At 50.6% G+C, this 21,773-nt stretch overlaps 1 protein-coding gene across 2 annotated transcripts in view; it reads left to right on the top strand.

Annotated features, from left to right (window-relative positions):
- Positions 1-21,773, top strand: part of MAPKAPK2 (MAPK activated protein kinase 2) — a 44,452-nt gene that overhangs the window by 18,453 nt on the left and 4,226 nt on the right. The window contains exons 2-4 of one of the 2 annotated variants that reach the window (XM_058701478.1): positions 20,594-20,733; positions 20,924-20,997; positions 21,275-21,354. In XM_058701478.1, coding sequence (XP_058557461.1) covers positions 20,594-20,733; positions 20,924-20,997; positions 21,275-21,354 — 294 coding nt within the window. The remainder of the gene's footprint in view (positions 1-20,593; positions 20,734-20,923; positions 20,998-21,274; positions 21,355-21,773) is intronic. The other variant, XM_058701479.1, reaches the window with a different exon arrangement.

Below are 21,773 nucleotides of genomic sequence, written 5' to 3'. Positions count from 1 at the left end.
ACACAGATGATTCACAGCCAGCGTTGGCTTGGGCGTGTGCAGAGAATCCGTCTCTTCGATGACATTCTAATGGCCCTTGCAGAAACTTCCCCACTAGTTGAACAGAATGGTGAGGGTACCACGGGCATGTGCGTGCTCCTTCATCTGCCCACCCAGCCGTTCTCTGGAAGTTTATCGAGGGGAGACCATGTGAGCCAAGTACGTCTTCGATACTCCACGTGTAGAAGAGCTGTGGACAGGGGGCCGGGTGAACGTGGAGGAAAGAGCCGCCCATGTTTCTCCAAGCACCAGACAGTCTTGGAACGTGCTACTGGAGTGCCCATCCTGAGATGCTCTGTGACCAGAGAAACCTGGGAAACACTGCAGTTGCACATTAACATTTTAAAGGCTCTGAGAAGTTCTGTAGCAAAAGAATGCATTCGACTTTGTAAAACCTAGTGCTTCTGACATGTATAGGATCCCTTTTTTACTCACCACTTATTAATATCCTGGTAGAATACCGAGAAATGGCTGTGCACATTCTCCCTGCTCTGGGAGAACGGTCCAATGATTCGAGAAAAATTCACCTGACTCTGACTCAGCACGGGTTTGAGAGGCTTTAAAAAGGTGTGCGTGTGTGTGTGTGTGTGTGTACACATGTGTGCGCATGCGTGTGTGCTGGGGGGTGTGGCAGAGAAGGGCCCCCACCCGGCAGGTGGCTTCTATTGAAGTTGGCCCTGTCTGCATCCCTGCTGGCTTTGTGCTTCTGGAGAAGGCTTTTGTCCTGGCTTGAACATACTGAATAGCAGCTACATCTGTCATGCCTGGGAAGCGGCAGTTTGCAGCATGGGGGGTGAACAAGCAGTGAGCAGACACCCCAGCTTGAGGCCCAGGCTGCTGAGAGCCCCTCTGTATGGAAGGGCGGGGCTGGCGGTCCAGAGGCAGCTGCTCACTAATCCTGGAAGTGGAGGGGAGCAAGGCATAGCTCCCTTGTCGCTGCATTCTCCTCGTCCGGTGGGGGAGGTTGTGTTGAACCTTGAGGCGGTAGCTGGGAAGAAGCAGGTGGGCAGGGTATTTCCTCCCCTTTGCTAATAACCACAAGGCATCTGGAGGGTGGACCAGAGCGGAAAGGCACTCAGCTCTCCATTACCCAGGGGGGGCTGAAATGAAGCCATTTTGGTTTAAATGTGAGGAAGAATTCAAAATTTTGAAGTGGACGTAGCAAAGTTTGTGGTGTTTTACAATTGGAGGGTCCCGGCTCTAGAATTGCTTTTAGGCCGTTGGTGACAGGAGATAAGTATGAGTGCCTGGCCTCCCTGAGGGCCGGCCACTTGAGAAAGGTCTGGGAGGCCTTCCTGGATTCTCCCCCTGGAACAAAACCAGGTGCAGGCACTTCCTGAGCCGGTGGCAGGCCTCAGTACCCCTCCTGCACAGCTTTGCCAGGAGGCAAAGGATTTCTAAGGAAATGGGCAACTGGGAAAAAAATGGGAATGTGTGTAGGAATCAGTCACTCTTCCTGGGGATCGTACATGTCCGATGTGGGTAGACCTCTGTGTAATTAAGGCAGGCTCAGGATTTCCCAATCTGTTTGTACGGATGTAGGTATTAATGTACTTTTATGATGCTTTTCCTCTTTTGACCTTCCCAGAGGGGGAGGAGTTAGGTCCTCAGCAACGAGGGTGAGGTGTCCCTTACCTCCCCTCTAATCTGGCCTTCTCCTTCTCTTCTCAGTCACAGCCGCAGAGCTCCCTGGAGTCATTCATTCAGATGGGGGAGGGGCAAATCCAATCCCTCCGATCGATCGTTGCCCTTGTTAGAGAAAAGGCAGATGCCGTCCCTCCGCTCCCCCTGAACAGGAAGTCCGGGTGGGCCAGGCTTTGGTTTGGGAAACAGGAGTATTAGCTTCTGCTGCCAACTGGGGTTGTGTTTGCAGACTCCCAGGCTCCAGTGTCTCCGGAGGGACCAGCAGTTCTGACCCCCGTGGACTTGCTGTGGTCCCCGGGGAGGGAGCCTTTGCCAGGAACCTCTGAGCTCACTGGAGGTGGGTGTTGGGTAAGGGTGGTGGAGAACTGGGTAGTAGGAGAGGAGCAGGGGGATGACTCCCTCCTTCCTCCATCAGCTGGGGATGCATCACCACTGCTGGGAATGCATTCAGGCCACTTCTAGACAAATTGGTCATTATGGAAATTCTTTCTTACCCCACGGTGGGGCTTTACTGCGTGTTCAGAAGAATCTTTAGATGTCCTGGCCGTGAGGGTCCAACCCTTTTGCCTGCTGTCCCCTCAAGGCTAGAAGGCGGAGCAGTGTCTGAGCCCCCATTCCTGTGATCTCTCCCTGTTCTCCCTTCTCGTGTTGGCCAGTCTTCACCTGGGCAGACGTTGGGGCGGTGGTCTGGTGCATAGCGGGCATGGAGTTGGGGGAGACGATGGCACCACATGCCTCGCCTTCCTCTTCCCCATAGGTCCGGGCCCTGTTGGGTCTCCACTTCCTGTCATGGCCTCACTTGCCACGTGGTGGCACATCTGGACCTAGACAGGGTGTCCTGTTGTCCTGCATAATGAGGATCCCAGACTTCCCCTAGGTGACTTGCCACAGTTATTCCAGGGAGGAGCGGGATTTCCCCTACCCCCAAGCACTCCAGAGACTTCCTCCAGGCTGCGGGCTCCCATTTCTGAGTCTTGACCTCTTAGCAGTCTACTCTCCTGTTCCTCCCCTACCCCCACCCCTCACCCCAAGGAGAAAGGCGGGAAGGAAGTCCTGCCAGAATTGTTTTTTGGTTTGTGAGGTAACGGTCTTTGGGTTGAGAAACTCACCCTCCCCTTTAAGATCTGAGGCCAGAAGCAATGGGAAACCAGAGTGGGCAAAGCAGGGAAAGGAGCAGGGGGAGGGGGTTGGGGGCTGGTTGTAGGTACTGAAATCTGGGAGGGACTCCCAGGGGGCCCTGGGCGGTAGCCCTCCCTCTGTCACCCACCAGCAGGGGAACCTTGGCAAATACCTCAAACCCTCTGCACCCTGGTTTCCATGTGCCTAAAATGAAGGTGATGTCGACTCCACCTGGATTACGGATTTAAAGGTGACCTTATACACAGAAGCGCTCCAGAATGTGTAAAAATTAAACACACTTTGAGGTTATATTACCTGTCTAGGAGGAGAGAATCATGTCAAAGAAGACGGAGTTATAGAAACCTTAGACCTCATGTAGGCTGGTTATATGTTAGATTTTACAGGAGAGGAGACAGTGAAAGTGACTTGTCTGTAGGTAGGCACTCAGCAGCAATTGTAGACGTGGGACTAGAACCAGGTCAGCCAGCTTTCTGGCACATCCTTCTATCGCTTGGCAAACTCTAGGTTGTGTCCTTGGGGTAGAGAGCCACAGAGTAGAGAAAACGTGGCACAGAAAATCTGACAGCCTTGTGTGCAATCAGATTTAAATTATCCATGCCACTGAGAGTAGGGGAGGGAGGACAATAGAGTAGATACTCTTAAAATTGTTGAAATTGAACTTTGCAAAATATTATTGAATTTTTTTCCTGTAGCAAATGTATCTCCTTATTTCTCTCGGGCTCCCACAGTGTTCTGTGTCCCAGAGACCTGCTGTGTGTTGGGGGGCGGGGTGCTCCCACTCCTGTATTCAGTGTCTGCTCTGGCTACCCTACAAAGTGGATAGTCCACATGCAGCGGGTTAAGAGCTTGTCCCTTTCTCTGGGGACACACGGATATGATCGTGAGCTCCTTGCCTTTTGCGCTGGAATGTCTGACGCCACCATGGTGCCTCTGCATCCTTTGGCTCCTGCCTAGAAACATGGTTTGTACAGATGCAACGAATTGTAGACTGTCAGAGCTGGAAGGCACATTAAGCGTCTTCTAAACTAGTCCCTTGAGTGTCCAGGGAGAGGGACCAAGGTCGGAGCGGGGCAAGGACCTGTCTGGGACCAGAGAGCCAGATAGTGATGGAACTGGTCTCACGGGGACAAGGACTTACAGCAGGAAAGGTCTGAGTGCGAACCTCACATGTGTCCCATCTTAGCTATGATCTCCTGTCCCCAGGTCAGCCGGGCCTTTTGCAATTCTGCCCCACGAGGCCCCTGTCCTGGCAGAACAGTTCCTCTACTTCCCCTTGCTGCTTTCCTCCCATGACCCCCCAGCCACCTCTTTTTCCCTTGTGATTCCTACTGGCTGTAACTTCCTTCCCTCCTCCCCCACTTTTTATTATGAAGCACTTTAGATATGCAACAAGCTTGAAAGAACTTCACAGTGCACACCCGTGTACCCAGCCACCTAGATCGTACCATTACATTTCACTCTGCTTGCTTTCTCCGGTCTTTGCAGTCTTTCCATCTCTCCACCCATTTGTCAGCCCTATTTCAGGGATGCGTTTCGTTAGCAAGTCGCAGAAATCAGTACATTTCTCCCACTAAGCATTTCTGCATACACAGGCATTAGAGTTCAGTGTTTGTTCATGCATTTATTTTTTTGTGTTTTGGTGGTAAAATGTATGTAACTGTGAAATGCTCAAACTTTAGGTGTATGCTTTGATGTGTTTTGGTAAACGCTTCCATCTGTGAATTCCAAACCCCTTTCAAGACACAGAACAAACATTGTTTTAAGTTTCTTTCTTTATTTTGAGAGGGGGGGCGGGGAGCAGGGGAGGGCAGAGAGAGGGGGAGAGAGAGAGAATCCCAAGCAGGCTATGCCCTGTCAGCGCAGAGCCCAACACAGGGCTTGATCCCATGAACCATGAAATCACGACCTGAGCCGAAGCAAGAGTCCGACGCTGAACCGATTGACCGCCCATGTGCCCCAGAACATTTTTATTACCTAAGTAAGTTTCCTCATGCTCCTTCACAATTCTGGTGTTTCTTCACCATAGGTTAGTTTTGCCTGTTGTGGGACATCATATGAATGGAATAATCAGTATGGGCTTTTTATTGTAAGGTTCATCCACATGGTTACCTGTGTAGGTCATTTGTTCCTTTTTATAGCTGAGTGGTACTCCATTGTATGGACAGCCTATAATTTGCCTATCCATTTTCCCGTTGATGGACATTTGGAGTGTTTCCAGTTTGGGGCTGTGATGAATAAATCTTCCATGAACGTTCTGGCACAAGTCTTTTTGTGGACATAATGTTTTCATTTCTCTTGGGTCAATACCTAGGAGTGGGATTGCTGGGTCAACAGAGGCTGGCCGTTCCTTCCTGTTCTGGACTCTGCCCTGCTCTCTCATTGTATTCTGCACCCGAGATTGTGAGTAGCAGAAAGTGCCTTATTGCTCATCTAGATTATTCTCTTGCCGGTGTAGGAATCCCCTGAGAGCCCACCTGACATTCGAGCCTCTGCTTGAATGTTTCCAAGGATGGGGAACTTGTTTCCTAACAGGTCCCTGCTCTTAGGAGACAGCTGCTTATTAATTTCTACCTTGGGGAACCACATAGGACAAGTCTAATTTAGCCTCTTCTGTGTGACAGCCCTATAGAATTTCAGGACTGCTGTCACATCTCACCCCTTAGCTGCTCCTCCAGGGTTTCTCTTCTTCAGGCGGATTGTTCCAGTTGACTGAGCCGTCTCTCGGGTGACGTGATTCTCAGACCTTTTACGTTGCAGTCATCATCCTCTGAAAGCTTAATGTCCCCCTTCAAGTGTGTTGCCCAGAGGCGAGCCCTGGATTCTAGATGTGTTCTGTGAGGTACAGAGTGTGGCTGGATCTGGACTCCTGTCTTGACCTGGGTACTCGGTCCACCCATGGGTTGAAGGCAACGTTTACTTCTTAGCAGCCCCATCATGGCACAGGAGGAGATGAGTTAATATTTGTAAAAATTCCCCCAAATCTCAGATGGTGTTAAGACCGCCCGTTTTAAGTCATCTGGAGCCGCGGGTATTAATAGCATTTGTTGCACACCTTCCATATGCCATCATCCCCTTTACTCTTTGCCGCCACCTTATGAGAAAGTTACCATTAAAAGGAACTTAACAAACCACTTGGCTTCAAACCGTGTTTGTCAGCTTTGGCACTGTTACCATTTTGTTGGATTGTCCTGTGCCTCACGGGAATTCGCAGCATCCCCGGCTTCTATCCACTTGCGGTCCTCTCCATGCCCCATAAGCTGTGACAATCAAAAATGTCTCCAGGTATTTTCAGGTGTCCCCTGAGGGGGAAAGTCCTCTTAGGTTGAGAACCATTCTTAAGGCATAGAACTTGGTCACTGAAAAGAGTTTAAATAACACAGCTCTTCCCAAAGGGTCACCGGTGTTATTCTTCAGTATGTATATTCCCGTACTGTGTCCTTTGTGCAGGACAGTCCTTGCTTTTTGCAGATCTGGTGCATGTGGATCTCAGTTACTACTCAGCTACTACTACTAGTTAAGTAACACCACTTGCCGCGGTGTATTAACTGAGTAGTTGCATAGAGCACAGACTTTGCTACGAGCTCTTCAGTCCACAAATCACTATGTACAGAACAGATGTTTTTTATGATCACATCCCTTCTTTCTGAGTCTGTCAGTGGCGGTCGCTTATTGCCCATCTGTTGTCGGGCTCACACACAGATAGGGAAGTGGGCCACTGTGTTGCCTCCTTGTCCCCTAGCGATGAACTCATGTGACACTTTACAGACATGGATAATCCAAAGAGGGAACTGACCAACAAAGATGACATTTCCACAAAGAATTGAAAAGTGGTTAATCCCGGAAATGAAATCGGAGCTGGATTAAATGGAGTCACAGAATCAGTAGTTGATTATAGGGATGTCGACATGGCCACGGGTCATGACTCTGCAGATGAAGTCAGAGGAACCCTGGAAGGCAAGCTCATTGACATGAGTGATTGTGACAAAAAGGAGGAAGAAGTTCCAGAGGAACTGACGCTGGGGAAGAAACTCCACATTGAAGGCATTCGTGGAGGTATTCTGTGACACTGAAAGCACAGCGGATAACATGTTGAAAACCGACCCAAACTTTGAAAGGAGTGTGCCAGTTTGCAAAGGCACGGAAACGATGCTCCCTCTAGAAAGCAAGCAGTGTCCCAACTACTCTGGATAAGTTTTTCCCAGAGAACTGACATGCTCTATTCTAATCCGTATTACAGTGTACTGAACACAAGTTTTACTAGATTTTCCAGTTCTCTCTTCATTTAGAACTGACAGTAAGAGAGTTCTCAGTGTTTTGACCAAAATTTCTAAAGGTCATGGAACAATCTTAATTTTTTCCATTGATGATTAAGATCGCACGATCATTTGTGTGGTTCTGTCTTACTGTGCAAAGCAAAGGCTGTCTATATTTAGAGAGGTGTGGGTAAATACACACACAACGTTTCTTTTGCTTTTTCTCTTTCGTTTTTTTCAAAACATTTCAAAACAAAAATAGGATCAGACTACAAGTGTCAATATGCAGCTTGCTTTTCTCATGGGAAATATCTTTTTTGGAGAACTTCTGATCTTGGTATATCTGGATCTACGTCATTCTTTGTGATAATTGTATATTATTTTATGTGTCGTTGTAGATGTGCAATAATCTGTTTGACCAGTTTTCTGTTAATGGAGTTTAGCTTCTCTCCAGTTGCTTTTTCTGCATGGGATATAATGCTGAAATGGGTATCTCTGGCAGATTCATCGCTAGCCCCATTGAGTGGATGAAGACATCGGAGATAACTGGGACGCCTGGCCGGCTCAAGTCCGCAGAGCGCGTGACTCTTGATCTCAGGGTTGTGAGTTTGGGCCCCACATTGGGGGTAGAGATTACGTAAAAATAAAATCTTTAAAAACAAACAAAAAGAATGTGAAATAACTGCCCAAGTTCAGGCAGCTACTAAGCTTAGAGCTGGCATGTGAACTTAGGACTGTCCAGTTCCAGGTCCTTGCGTTTTTAACTACAGTGCTTTACAGATTCTCTTCTCTTAGAAGTAGCTTTTAACAACACAGCAGCAGCCCAATAGCAAAAAATATTAGAGTTTATTGAGCGAGACACAGTTCTAGTGGCAAATGCATTATTTTTCCTATTAACTGAGCAACAACCCTATGGGGTAGATACAGTTATTGTCTCTGTACGATACTCAAGGACACCGAAGAAGGTGAGGAAACTAGCTAATGCAGGAACTGCGACCCCTCAGGTAGCTGGCTTCAGAGCCTTTGCTGTCACTCCTCGTGTTATATGGATCTGACTTGAGAAAGGTCCCTCTTATCCCATGCTATAGTAGATGCCTTTTTTTTGAACCCCTGACTTAGGACTTTACTCGGGCCCGTGTGTTCACCTACTGTAATCATTTAGAAATGTGTTACCAGGCACACCTCCACTTGTCGGTCACCTGCGAGTTTGATGAGCCTGCCATGTACTCTGTCTTCAACCAGCTTGTTGGTAAAATAGCAGGCAAAGCCACAGATGGCATTTGTCAGTTTGTCACTGGAGGTGTGCTTTGTGTTTAGCCAATAAGCAAGCGTGTATTAAGTACAGCCACTATGCCACGTACTGGGCCTAGGGTTCGCAATCGAAAATGAACAAGATCTAAGGTAACGCTTCGTGTCAACTAAGCTTCGAGAAAATGGTGGATGAGATACAGTCCCAGCCTTTAAGAGGCACAGGGTCTACACGGCAGGGCAAGGAATGTTCTTGTAACTGACGCCAGTGAGTGTGGAAGTAGGAGCTTACCAAGAGTCTCTGAGAGCAGAGAGGAGAGGGGCTGGTTGTGCCTGGAGCACGTCAGGGAAGCTTCTCAGAGGAGGTCAGCACTGCCTTGGTGCTCGAAGGATGCAGACTTGGAGGCCCGGAGGACTGTCAAGTGTCGTGGCACTCAAGCAGAAAGAATGTGTTGGGGGGGGGGGGGGGGGTAGCAGACAGAGATACTGCAGTTAGGAGCCAGGAAAGACCAGGCTAAGGAACTGGGGTTTTGTCCCGTAAGCCAGTGAACATGTCTAAGGAAGACAGTGCCCTGCTCCTGTTTGCCTTTCAGAGGTTGACATGGGATGTGCCGGGAACAGATTAAGGCTACCATCTAGACTCCAGTTAGAAGGCACGCAAGAGAAAAGGGAACCAAGCAAGTGGCCGCAAGACTGGAAGAGAGAACGTGGATTTGTTTGGAGAGCTTTCCAAAGACAAGATCAGACTGGATGTGTGGGTGGGTGAGTAGGTGGGACAACTACTTCAAGGTTTATATCTGGGGGCCGGACGTGATCGTCGTTTACTGAGGCCGAGGAGCAGGTCAGAGGGGGCGCTGAGTTCAGCTGGCTGCACATTCAGCCGGCCCCAGATCCATTACATAGCACTTCGTCATTGGTCACTTGTGGCAGCGCTCTGTCCTCTCACCCTTTGTTTCTTTGTCATGTCAAAGGTCCGGCAAGGGACTGTCCGTGTACTCTCCAGAAGTGAAGGCCCCCTGCATCTGGCACTCCTTGGTCTATAATTTAGTGGCTCTGCTAGAAAAGGTATTGAGATGAGATGCGTCACAGCCTCTCAGGGAACCCAGGCTGGGCTGTGGTCGCACTTCAGAATCCGTTGGCCAGAGACCGATGTGACGTTCCGCGGCCCCTCTTAATGACCATTCTGTTTACGTGTCGTTTCTTTTTCCCTTGACTGGTCTGTGAACTCCCTAAATCCCGAAGCGTTCAGCATGGTGCCTGGAGCATGGCAGGTGCTGAGAGAAGGAAAGCTGCGGGAGAGCAGGGCGCCCCCGTCTCCTCCTCCCCGGAGCCCTCCGTGATCACCAGCTGGTTCTGGAGGCACACCTGCAGATTGTTTCTGCATCTCGCGGTGTCTTCACGATTGGCAACTTGTCTCTCTGTCACCCTTGGGTGCTTATAGGTTGGCTCTTGGTTCAGCTTCCCTTCAAAGCTTCCCTTCAGTGTGTGTCAAGGTTTGGCCTGTTCGAATCTGAAGAACTTTCTCTGCAATTAAAAACAAACAAACAAAACACGATGGACCATACTGGAGATGAACGTTCCCGCATCGGCCGTCATTTTTGTGGCTTAGAGCCTCAGCCCCATGAGGGGCCCCTCTTACCCCCTCCCTGGTTTTTCTTATAGCTTTGCACGTAGGATTAAGACAGCCTGCAGTCATTCTTGCGTTTTCACAAGCCCTGCTCGCTCTAAGAGCCCACGCCACTCTCTTGGGGTCTGTCCTGTCTTCAGTACCCGAGCTCATCGGGGCTCCCTGTGCTGTGGACTTAACCATCGGTGGCTGCTTCCCCCTCGTTTCTTTCTTGGGGGTTATTATGTTTTACGTGCTCAGAATCTACTTCAGAGGGACCAGACCTTATCTTTCGAAATGCATTCCCCTGTGGCATCTGTGCTCATACTGCTCCGTTGAGGCAACATCTAAATACCGGTTTTCTGCAAGTGTAGGCTAAACAATTGTTTTTGTGCCTGAGTTTTTTCTTCCCTCCTTTGAACTCTAAAATGACAAGGTTACTTCCTCCCAATGTGGTATTCTTGTTGCTGTTGTTTGTGCTAAGATGTTTTGTTGTTGCTACATAATTTACTAGACGTTGCTTCCTGGTCAGAATCTGAAGGAGCATTTCCCTTCCTTGCACCTCCGGCTGTGTGACAGGTGAACTCTTTAAGAAAGGCACGGCAAGAATTTATCAAGTGCCATGCTCTTAGCAGACAAAAGGAAAAACAAAACAAAACACCTTGCATTTCTCTCTGTCCGATGCCCTCGTGTTCACGTTGGGTGATGCGAGCTCTGTCTTGCATCTGGGCCATTTTTGCTAACAGCAGGGAAGAGTGGTTCATACCTTCTACCAGTTTATTCTCTCATAGGTTACCACGGGCGTTACTTAACCTCTGGTTCCCTTGCCTTCTCTCCTCACTCTGCTGACTTTCAGTCTTGGGCATGAGGAATTGTTTCAGGGGTAGGGGGTGTGTGTGTTGCCCTGGTGATCTGTAGGACCCTTCTCGTCTTCCATTTTCTGTCTCTCAGCTCTCTCCACCTCCCATTAGATCTGTTGAAAGTGTACGCACCGTGAATCTCATTCCACTTCACAGGAGAGTTGACGATGACCTGGCACTGAGAGCTGCTAATTAAGAATTTGAATTTGCTTCGTCAGTTGCACAGGGTCAAGTTGATGGAGGCTGCATAAGCCAGAAACAGTGTCTCTGACCTCCTTCCGTCTTAATTTCTTTTGATGCTTTGTCTATCTCTGTGGGTTTTTTAAAAGTTGTACCTAGACACTGCAAAGAATGTGGCATTTTCTTCTTCCTGCCACTCCGATTTTGGCTTCAATCCAGCTGGGAGCGTTTAGTGTGTTTCCTTCCCACCACTGTCTGCCTCGTGTGCAGGGAAAGATGCTTTGTATCCTGATGTAAGCCATTCTGTTATACAGCCCGCCCGCCTTTTAATTTATCAGCAAAGTGTACATTGTGTCGCTTCTGCACTAAGCTGTGCGCTGGGCCGGGCAGGTGCAGAGATAAATGGGGCAGACCTGTGAACAGGGCGGCGTAGGGAGCCAGGGCAACAGTAAACTAATAGCAGCAGCTCAGGGTTTACTTGTCAAAGCGTCACTTGTCGTGAAGATAAGACCCTGGAACTTAGTGTCTGAACCGGGTCTGCATCTTGGCTCCGGCAGTTACTAGCCGCGCGTCCTTGGCAAGTTGCTTCCCCAGGACCTGTTGCCACACCTCCGCATGGACTCAGCAATTGACTATTCCAGAGGGCTGTTCGCAGGCTTCATTATAACGTGTTTTCTAAATATAAAGTACACCTGACACGTGGTTGGTGTGGTGTACACGAACATTCCTCTTTCGATCATGAGCATCTGCTGGAAGAAACACAAATATCTGTGTCCCCCAGTCCGTCAGTTTCCTGCCTGAGACTCCAGCGTGCTTGACCTTGTGCGGTGCTCATTTCCACAGGAGTCACAGGTGGTTAGCAGCGGTGGTCTGGGGCCTCAACTGCTCTTTTTCATATTTGGGTTAATGCTCTTCAGGGAGACATCAGGCCTTTACATCAGCCGGGTAGCCCTCGTACTTTGAACTACGCCGGGTCCTTCCTCCTGCGGCCAGTGTGGGATCTCCTGCGTCTGGTCCCCTGCCTCGCTAGTCGGAAGGTTGACTTGCTTTGGGGCACACAGAGCTGGCTCAGTCTGAGGCCAGGGGTCAAGTAAGAACTGAGGCATAGTGCACCTTAGAATCTAAACCTCTCGGCTTGATTTTTAAAAAGAAATGCATGTAGATGGTGAGATCCAAATATTACAGAAAGATATAAAGTAGAAACTTAGGGCACCTGGGTGGCTCAGTGGGTTTAGCTTCCAACTTTGGCTCAGGTCATCATCTCACGTTTCTTGAGTTCCAGTGCGGCATTGGGCGCGGAGCCTGCTTGGGATTTTCTCTCTCTCCCTCTCCCTCTCCCTCTCCCCCTCCCCCCCCCCCCCGTTCTCTTTCTCTCTCTCAATAAATAAAGTAAAAAAATTAAAAAAAAAATAAAGGGGAAAACAAAACAAACAAACAAAAAAACACAAGTTTTCCGGTAGAACCTTCTCCTGGTAGTCAACCCTCTTAACGTTATTTGGGATAAATACCTCCAAAAAAATTGTGAGCATCTGCAGGCCTGTGTACCTTCTCCCCTGCGCCTTAAAAAACAAAACAACAACAAACCACCCAAATGATATTATTATATTTTCTATTCTGTTCAGTATATTTTTTGGACGTTTGAAAAGCCCACAAAAGAAGAAAGCACTACCTTTATTACCACCGTTTACAGTGACCCATTAATTAACCTTTTGGTGTGTTGGCTTCTTGTCTTCGTGAATATACTTTAAAAGTTGCTTCCAATGAAAGTCCATTAAACAAACCAGGATGGTAACAGTAAAGCCAAAGTGCCATCCTGTTCTTGGTCTGCCCTCCCATAAACATGGCGTATGCAGCCCCGCGTCTCTCACAGCCTGTGCACTAAGTTCTCTGGTGTGTAGGTGCCTGCCATCTATCTGACCAGCTCTGAAGTGTCGGACGTAGGTCATTACCAGTTTGGGGGCCATTAAAATGCGTTAGGAACATATTTGTGGGATGATTTCCTAGCTGGGCAATTACTCCGTTCAAGGTTTGAACATGTACAATTTTGATAGATTCGGGCCAAGTTCCTCTATACTAGTTTACGTCCCTACGGGGTGTATGAGGGTGTACCCTTTCCTCCCAAATCTTGGCATAAACCCAGGAGTTTGGTTTTGGTTTTGGTCAAACATTAAAACATATTTGCCATTCTGGTGACATTACTGTCTTGTTTTTGTAAGCGTTTCTCTTTTCACAAGTCGCATGGAGAATCTCTCATTTGGCCATCTGTGTTCCCTTTCTTTGAACTGCCTGGTCGTATTCTTTGCCCATTTTTATATCAGACCGTTAATCTTCTACAATTGGTTTGTTGGAGTTAAGTTAGCCTTTTATCTGTCATGTGTTGCAAATAGATATTTTTTTAATTGTCGTTTATAGTGTGACTTTTAAGTTTCTTGCCTTTTTGTTGAACCTTGGTCCTTTGTGGCTGCCCCAGGAAGGTCCTGGAGAGAGAGGGCAGGAAGCACAGGGAAGATCTAGCTGGTCTGGGCAGTGTAGTATGGTTCTTTCAAGGCTTTTAGTACCAGATTCCCCGTTATAAGTTTGAGCTTTGTTTTGGGTGAGGATTTTTCCCTATCACAATAATGAAAGTCAGTAACAGAGAACCACTTTGACCTCCCAGCCAAATATTTGGGACTGTGTGTGCCAACGAGGGACCCAGATGCAGTACTGCTGTGTATCTTTTATGTCAGTAACCTTCTAAGACTTAAAAACTCTATTTGATTTCTCCTTAGATCATTTTCTAGGGGAAGGTCATCACTAGCTCCTCATTGCAGAAGTTCTAGAAGAGGGCATACTCCCCACCCCCATGCTGCCAGGGATTTAGAGAAAGGTCATTTCAACCAAGACTTACCTGTTCATCATCTCTTAGGTTCCTGAGCTGGGCTAGATGTGAAGAGACAAGTGACCATGTGTCCAGGATATAAGGAGCTCTCTGTCATTGGCGGGGGGGGGGGGGGGGGGGGGGGAGGGGCGAGAGAGAGTCTCCCCACTACCACTGCTGATTTCTGACAGCACCCTAGCCCCCTGTTTCGTTCTTTTGTAGCACAAGTCACAGGATGTAATAAACCTTTTTAGACTTTTTCACCGTGTGCCTCCTGCATCCCAATGGAGGCTGCATGGGGCACAGGCGTGATTTGCTGTGTTCTCTGTTACATCCCAGCACTCTCCCAAACGGCGGGCTGTGTGAACTGGGTGCTGCAGACGCTTGCTGCGAGATGGCATCCTTGGGGGGGGGGGGGGGTGGTGGGGGGTGAGCTCCCGCTCTGTGCTCTGCGTCTCCTCCCTGGTTCCCTCCCTGGTTCCAGGTCCAGGGATGAGGGCTGTGAGGACAGTGTGTCCCAGTCCTGTGGCCTCGTGACCTCCCACATCTCCCTCTTCCGCTAGCACGGGGCTGCGGGGGCCAGTTCCGCAGGCTTCAGGCTGAGAGGAGAGGCATAAAGAGCTTTGAGCTGACGCAGACACCCGCTGGCTGGGGAGCTGGACGGCCAGGTCAGGAGCCAGAGGGGACGGAGGACGCTGGGGCGGGTTCTGTGAGCTGCAGTTCTCAGTGTCCGCCCCTCCTGTCGGGGAGAGGGGTGTGGGCACCTGCCCGTGGCAGCCTGCACCCGCTGGCGTGAGCTGCCTTCCCCCTTCCGTGGATGTGGGGAGACCTGGGGGTGGGACGACGGCCTCTGGAATACATTTGGAGAGCTAAGCGTCTTTCTTTGCCTCTTAAAAAGTACAGATGCTCATTGTAAGTCACCTAGAAGAGAAAGATACAAGAAAGTTAAGTTACTGTAATCCTCCTTTTCAGGTAGAATTACCATTAGCGTTTTACTGAGTATGAATGCCCTTCCTTTTACACCCTCCCCCCACAGATGTAAATAAATGTATAGAGCTGTACTGTAATTAGGCTTTGTAACTTGCTTTTTTCACTTACTGTCAGATACTTTCTGATGAGAAAATTTTAGGAAACGAAGATTGGGATTTGTGCTTCAAAGAAAAAAAGTAGAGTGCCCCCATTGACAGTGACCGATGGTGACTGAGAATCTAACACACAGGACTCCCTTACTGACGAAACATTCAGTTCCAACATTGCAGTAACGATTATAGATTGTATAGGTAAACACACTTCTAAACAAAAGCAACTTTGCTTATCGCTGGGCCTTCGTTAGCTGTTTCCGGTTGATGTCACTGACCCGGGACATACCTTAAGGCTCCTTCTAGGATAGTAGCTTTGGGTCAAATTCTCTAAGTGGGATTTCAGGATCAAAGGGTTCGTACATTCAGGCCCCCACTTTTGGCGTTGACTTGTGGACAGTCTTGGCAGATATTGTGCCTTTGCCCTACCACGGGGCGGTGGAAAAGGGGCTTCAGGAGCAGTGAGAACAGGCACCGCATCCCAGCCCTGCCACAGGCAACTGCTGGGAGACCTTAAATGGATTGCTTGGCTTCTCTGAGCCTGAGTTCTCCTATTAGTAAAGTGGGATGCGCCCTCCCAGTTGGGTACGAGGGTTCCACGTTTGGAGTCCTTAGCACCCGCTTAGCACAGAGCACCCCGGAGGACAGGGGCTCCCTTCCCCCTGCTCCCTGGGGATCCCGCTCTCTGCTGGAGTGTTCTCTGGGACTCACAGCAGCAGCCCTCCTGCCCACGACCTCCTCTTTCCCTCTGTGCCTCAGAGCGCCAGCTCAGCACCGCCCTCTAGTCCAGGAGGAGGGCGGGTGCACGGCACACGGGGCCTTTTCCCTTGACCTCCTGCTGCGAGTGACGGAGGAGGTCTGGCTTTAACGACACCCCACACACTTGTGGACACACGCAGTGCCTGACTCAGACTCTTGGCTCCCGGTCAGTCTTGGGAAGGGATGTCTTCCTCCTCTCATTACGGGTGCACCCGCCCCCAGCTGTCCGGTTGGTCTGGGTGGCGTAGGGAGGGAGAGGAAGAGCTCAGAGCTGGGATGCCAAAGACCGCCTCCCTTCCAGTGTTCTGGGTCCCCCTCCGCCCGGTGCCTGGAGCTATTAATAATGCCGTAAACCAGGTGGGCGTGAGCGGGATCCCAGCTGCCCACCCCGGTGGGACCCTGAAACGACCTGGGTGGGAAGTGGGGGCAGAATGATAATAGCAAACGTGAATGCGCTGCTCACTGTGTGCCCTGCACTGCTCTTAGTAACTTACATACGTTACCTCATTTAATACAGGCGAGTCCTATTATTACCCCCTTTTAAGTCCAAAGGGATTAAAAACTTCCACAAGGTCACGCACCTGGCAGATGTTGGAGCCTGTGAAGGGGATGATCCCTTGGGGCCTGCGGATCGTTCCTTCCCCTCCAGTCCTTGTACCTGCTTTGCTGGTGAACCATGCTTCAGGCCCTGGGCTCTGTTACTTCCCATTTCTCTGCCTCAGCCCGGTTTAGGATGCTGACCACTCCTGAGCCTTTTCCTGTGGCCCCACAATGGAAGATTTGGTGACTGGGGAGATAAGGGGGACCATAAGCAACCAGCATCAGGGGCCCCATTCCTCGTCCCAGAGCTTCCGGCAAACTGAGGCTCGAAACAGGGTTTGGGGAAAGCTGCCACGTCTCCCTTGTTGCCACTGTCACCCTAGAGGTTCCTCCCCAGGCGGTGGGCTCTGTGGCCTTGTCCCTGGCCCTCGCCACACTTGGTGGGTGGCCTTGTCTTGCACACGCAATCATTAACCTTTTCTACAGTGCGAGAGAATTTCAGACGCGGCGTGCGGAGCGGGGGGCGGAGACAAGTCACAGCATCTGCTCCACGCTTAGTGTGGGCTTAAAATATTCCATAAACCCTTGCAGGCTTTGTGTGTTGTGGCTTCTTGGTGAGAAGACCCTTCCTTCCTTCCTCCAATCTGGTCTGGAGCCCTGAGAGCTGGAGACCTGGGCCCTTTGGCCTCCACTGTCTTTGTCGTGCCAGAGGAGTGAGCCTTTCCTAGGTGACTCTGTTGGCTTCTGGTTGAACCTGTTGGTGGCCCCTGGCAGCACTACGGGAATCCTGTTTCTCTCTCTGACTCTTCTCTGGCTAGGGGCTCATGCACACCCCCCCCCGGCCCCGCCCCATCTGCCACCACCCCCACTGCTGTTCTTTACTTAGCTCGCTTCTCATGTCCTCCCTGCTGGCTGTCCACACCCCACAGCTGTCTGCAAAGCCTCTTTGGCTCTTCAGGCTCTTCCCCCACCACATCAGCCCACTTGCCCACCTGACCCAGTCGAAGGTCTTGCCTTCGATGCTTGTTGGTTTTCGTATCCCTCCAGGGATTTCTGATAAACATGTACCTGGAGGCCAGGCACCAGTCTCCATGGGAAATTCTTATTATGTTTCTTGTAGAACTTAAACATACGACTCTTTCCGGTTTGTTTCGCTGAATCTAATCCCGCTTTATAGATGAGGAAACCCCTTGCAGAGAAGGAGGTTGGCTTAGCGGACCGCGTGAGGAAGTGCAGAGCTGGGAAGTGAGGTGCGCGTGGCTCCTGAGGCCAGCGTGTTGTAGTGGGTCCGTCTGGCTCGTCTACCAGGCGAAGCTTTGTGTGTGGGCCTGGAGGCGGGATATGAACCCAGGCCTCCTGACCGCACATGCTCTTCTGCCACGTGGTCTAACCTGTCTTAGGTTGGAGCCCCAGCTCTGAGTTCATGGGGGGGCCAGGGAACACACACTTGGGTATGGGCATTGGTGTGTCCCCGCCTGGCACAGCTCTGGTTGGTCAGAGCCCGGAGCTGGTTTCCAGGTTGTGGTCACTGGGCCGCAAACTCCAGCCCGGCCTACGGTCTTGCTGGTGACGTCAGCGGGCTCCAGCCCCAACTCAGAGGTGATGGAGAGAGTCCCTGTGCTGTGGCAGTTACGCCGCTGTTTACAGTGATGAGTGCCTTCCTGATAACAAAGCACTCTTAGCAAGACTATTTCATGAGATGCTTACAATGGCTCTGTGAGGAAGGGGGCCAGCCAAGTGTTACCCCCTCACTTCACAGATGCAGGACAGGCTTAGAAACGTAATGACCTCTCCCAGGTAATGCAACCAGAAATTGACAAATTCCAGACCCGCACACAAGATCCTCCTGATTGTAAATCCATGACCTCGAGTTGCCTCTGAGTAAATCTGTCAACTTTACTTCTTCTTTTCTGGGTCTCGTAGTCATCTATGCACCTGTAGGGGGCGAGAGAGGTCTTTCCTATTTGGCTGTTCTGAGAACTTTTGCTTCTGAACCATTTGAACTTATCACCCATATAGCACATTAGCTCACTGGCTCATAAGTATTTTCTGTGTCTATGTCCCCTAGTACCCTGATTCCTCCCGCCCCAGCTTGAATTCTTTCAGATTGGGACTCTTCTGTTACGTCTTGACGTTCAACACAATGTGGGACCCAGTAAGTGCTTACTGAGTTGAATTACATGCAAATGAAATTGGTCAGTACCTCCTCCTGCTTTCCTTAGAGCATGGGGAAGGAAAGTAAGCTTTTTTCCTGGTCCATCCAAATGAATTAAAGTTGAAGGTGGCGGAACTCAGAACATGTGCAGTATCCCCAGATGGCCACGAGGTGGCAGTGTGACCCCACAGGAAACTTGCCTCCCGCTTGCTCCTTAGGAGACTGAACTCTCTGGGCACCTGTCTGGGGATTGCCTCTGCAAGGTCAGTCTGCACTTGCCTGTCCGGAACTGACAAGTCTCAGCCTCCAGCTCTCCTTTTAAAGACTCGTGTCATGGAAAAGGCTTGGGCTTTAGAACCCACCATGCTTAGATTCCAACCCTGGCTCTGCCTTTCCCTAGGAACTTAGCCCTGGACATGCTATTTGTCCGAGCCTCAATTTCCTCATCCCATAAAATGGCAGTTGCATCTTGTTGACACGAGCACTGGGTGTTGTTGTATGTAAGTGATGAATCACGGGAATCTACCCCCGAAACCAAGAGCACACCGTTCACACTGTATACTTGACAATAAATTATATTAAAAAAAAAAAAAAAAAAAAAAAGCAGTTGTGCAGTTAGAAAAGGCCTAGTATATCGCAGACCGTAGCATGATGAATTCTAGTTTTATTGTTGGAAATTCCTGTGTTTGCCTTTCACTGCCCTCTGTGATCTGGCTTCATCCGGACCATCTGATCTTTCTTTCCAAGCTTTGTGCACTTTGCAGCAGGTCTCTGAGCTTTTGGGCTGCATCACCCATCGACTCCAACTCCACTCCCTCCCAGTCAGTGCCCCGATCCCCACTGTTTTCCCGGCCTGGATGCCCTCCCTTCTGCCTCACCATTTCCTTCTCAGCCTCCACCGCCCTTAAATTACTGTGTAGGGCTAATCTTGACTTCCCACAGAGATGGTAAATCTCTCCGGGTCTTTGTCTTAATCATTTTGGCATCTGTGCTGTGCGCATAGCGGACGTTCTGGAATGAAAGCCATGGCTCTGGTTATCGGGCATATACCAGGCACTCTGCTAGGTGCTTTGCAGGGTTGTTCAATCCTCGCAACTCTGTCCCCATTTTGCGAAGGAATAGATCAGGGTGCCTTTGGCTCCGCGCAATAAAAGAACTCTCCTTAAAAGCCGTTTAAATAGTAAGGAAAGATTCTGATCTTACCACAAACAGGTTCTGAGGGCGGGTTCTTGGTGTCAGCGAGGATCCAGGTCGTTGCCTCCTCTCCCGGTTGCTTCCTCAGGGCATGGACTTGTCCTCTAAGGCGGCCTCCTGTATGGCACTAAGGTGGCTGTCCCCGTTCCAGGTGCCACGAGCAGGAAAGACGGCATGGGTTCCTTGTGCTCCCTTTAAGAGGCCTCTAGCGGATTTTTTACAAATCTCATCTTGGCCAGCGTTGGGTCTTAGGCTTGTTCCAAAACTAGTCAGTAGTAAAGGACTAGGAATTAGTGAGACTGGCTTGGATTAATCAAGATTCAGCCCCCCAGGTTCCATTAGTGTCCCTGGCCACCTGGTCCGGGAAAGAAGGCACAGGGAGGAGGCTCATGAGTTAAGGAATGTGCTCAAGGTTGCAAACATGTAAGAAACGGCATTCGAACCACGTCAGGCTGACTCCCTAGGCCATCGGTTGGTCGAACGAAGTATGTCACAGAGGTAGAAAGCACCTTGCTCTGGATTTGGTGTGCTGGGTTTTGAGGGATCTTGGGAGTCCCTTTTCTTACTGATTCTGGAGTCTCTCCTTTCTCCAGGCCCCTTTCTATGATTGTATTCATTTTCTTCAGCCTGTCTTTCTCCTCATGCCTCCTTTACTAACCCCTGTCTCCCAGTGCCCGACTGCTGCCTGCCTTCTAGAAAAGACTCCATGCCCATGGCTAGGAAGGGCCCACCTGGATAAAATGGTCCACGGGCTGATTTCGGTGTAGTTGTCAAGGCCCCATGGAGGTCATCTTAAGGTTTCTTTCAGAGCAGATAAGGGAGCTGCAGAGCTCCAAGTCAGGATTTAGGGGGAGGGGCCGGAGAAAATGCCACGGGAGCTGGCGGGGGACCAGATGGGAGTGGCGGGGAGTTCCTGACGAACCAGCGTGGATGTCCGTGGGCACCCGGGCCACGGCCTTGGAATAGGCCTACCCGGGGCACAGCCAGCTGTCCTCCTGCAGAGACAGTGCAGTGACACAGGTGGCCGTTTGGCTTGCAGATGCTTCAGGACTGCCCCAAGGCCCGCCGGGAGGTCGAGCTGCACTGGAGGGCTTCCCAGTGCCCACACATCGTGCGGATCGTCGATGTCTATGAGAACCTGTACGCGGGGAGGAAGTGCCTGCTCATTGTCATGGAATGGTACGCACCGGTGCCTGTTCTGCCCCTTGCCCAGCCTGTCCCTGCCTCCACTCAGGCCCCTCACCCTCCAGGCACTGCCCAGGCCTGGACCCACAGCTTCAGACATAAATGCTTCCATTTCTTTTGGCAGGCGGTGGGGAGGGGTGGTGGGAATTTGTACCCGTCGGATCTGACTGTGGCTTTGTTTCAGTCTGGATGGCGGAGAGCTCTTTAGCCGAATCCAGGACCGAGGAGACCAAGCGTTCACAGAAAGAGGTAGAAAGGGTCTGTTGTGGGGACGGGCCTTGGCAGGCAGGGGTGTGGGAAGGGGGCCTCCGCAGCGCCTGCTCTCTAGGAGGGATGCCGAGGCCCACGGCCTCCTCCAGCTTGTTGCCGAGGCTGCATCTGCAGCTGAAACGTGACTGCTCCCCATTTCTTGGTTTCTAGGGTGGGTGGTAGACTTAGGGAGTCTGGGGCTGCACTGGGGGGCGGGGGGCGGGGTTTCAAGCCCGACAATGCATCTTGTGACCTTCTTTCTCTCTCCCACCTCTCACGGCTACAGAAGCGTCAGAAATCATGAAGAGCATCGGTGAGGCCATCCAGTATCTGCACTCAATCAACATTGCCCATCGGGATGTCAAGGTACCAGCCGTTTATTGCCACCCCTCCCCCTGACTGAGTGTCGCGGAGGGCCGCGGCCGTGGGACCGCGGTGACCCTGGGAAGGTTTGTCCTTCCCAGGAGTGTCCTGCAGCCTTGCTGCCTGGCTCCTGAAGGCACAGTAGGGCAGGGTGCCATTCTCTGCCCCACGGGGCCTGCCCGCTCTGGGCACACCCCCAAACCCAGGAGCAAAGCCGCCTGTGGCTGTGCCCAGCCCTGTGGTCCTCACCTTTGGTTTCTGTGTCCCTGTGGTGTTTGCTCGTGGTTGTCTGTGTTAGTCTCCTGTCTCCAAGCACGCTGTAAGTTCTCAGAAGGCAGACCCCTGGTCGTGTATACCCACCTGATTGTTGATGACTGTTGAATGGAGAAGGGAAGACAGGAACGTCACCCTTCTGATTCTCA

This window comes from Neofelis nebulosa, chromosome 15 (genome assembly GCF_028018385.1).
Source record: "Neofelis nebulosa isolate mNeoNeb1 chromosome 15, mNeoNeb1.pri, whole genome shotgun sequence".
In the NCBI taxonomy this organism is placed as follows: Eukaryota; Metazoa; Chordata; class Mammalia; order Carnivora; family Felidae; genus Neofelis; species Neofelis nebulosa.
This window is presented reverse-complemented; position numbering and strand designations above follow the sequence as displayed.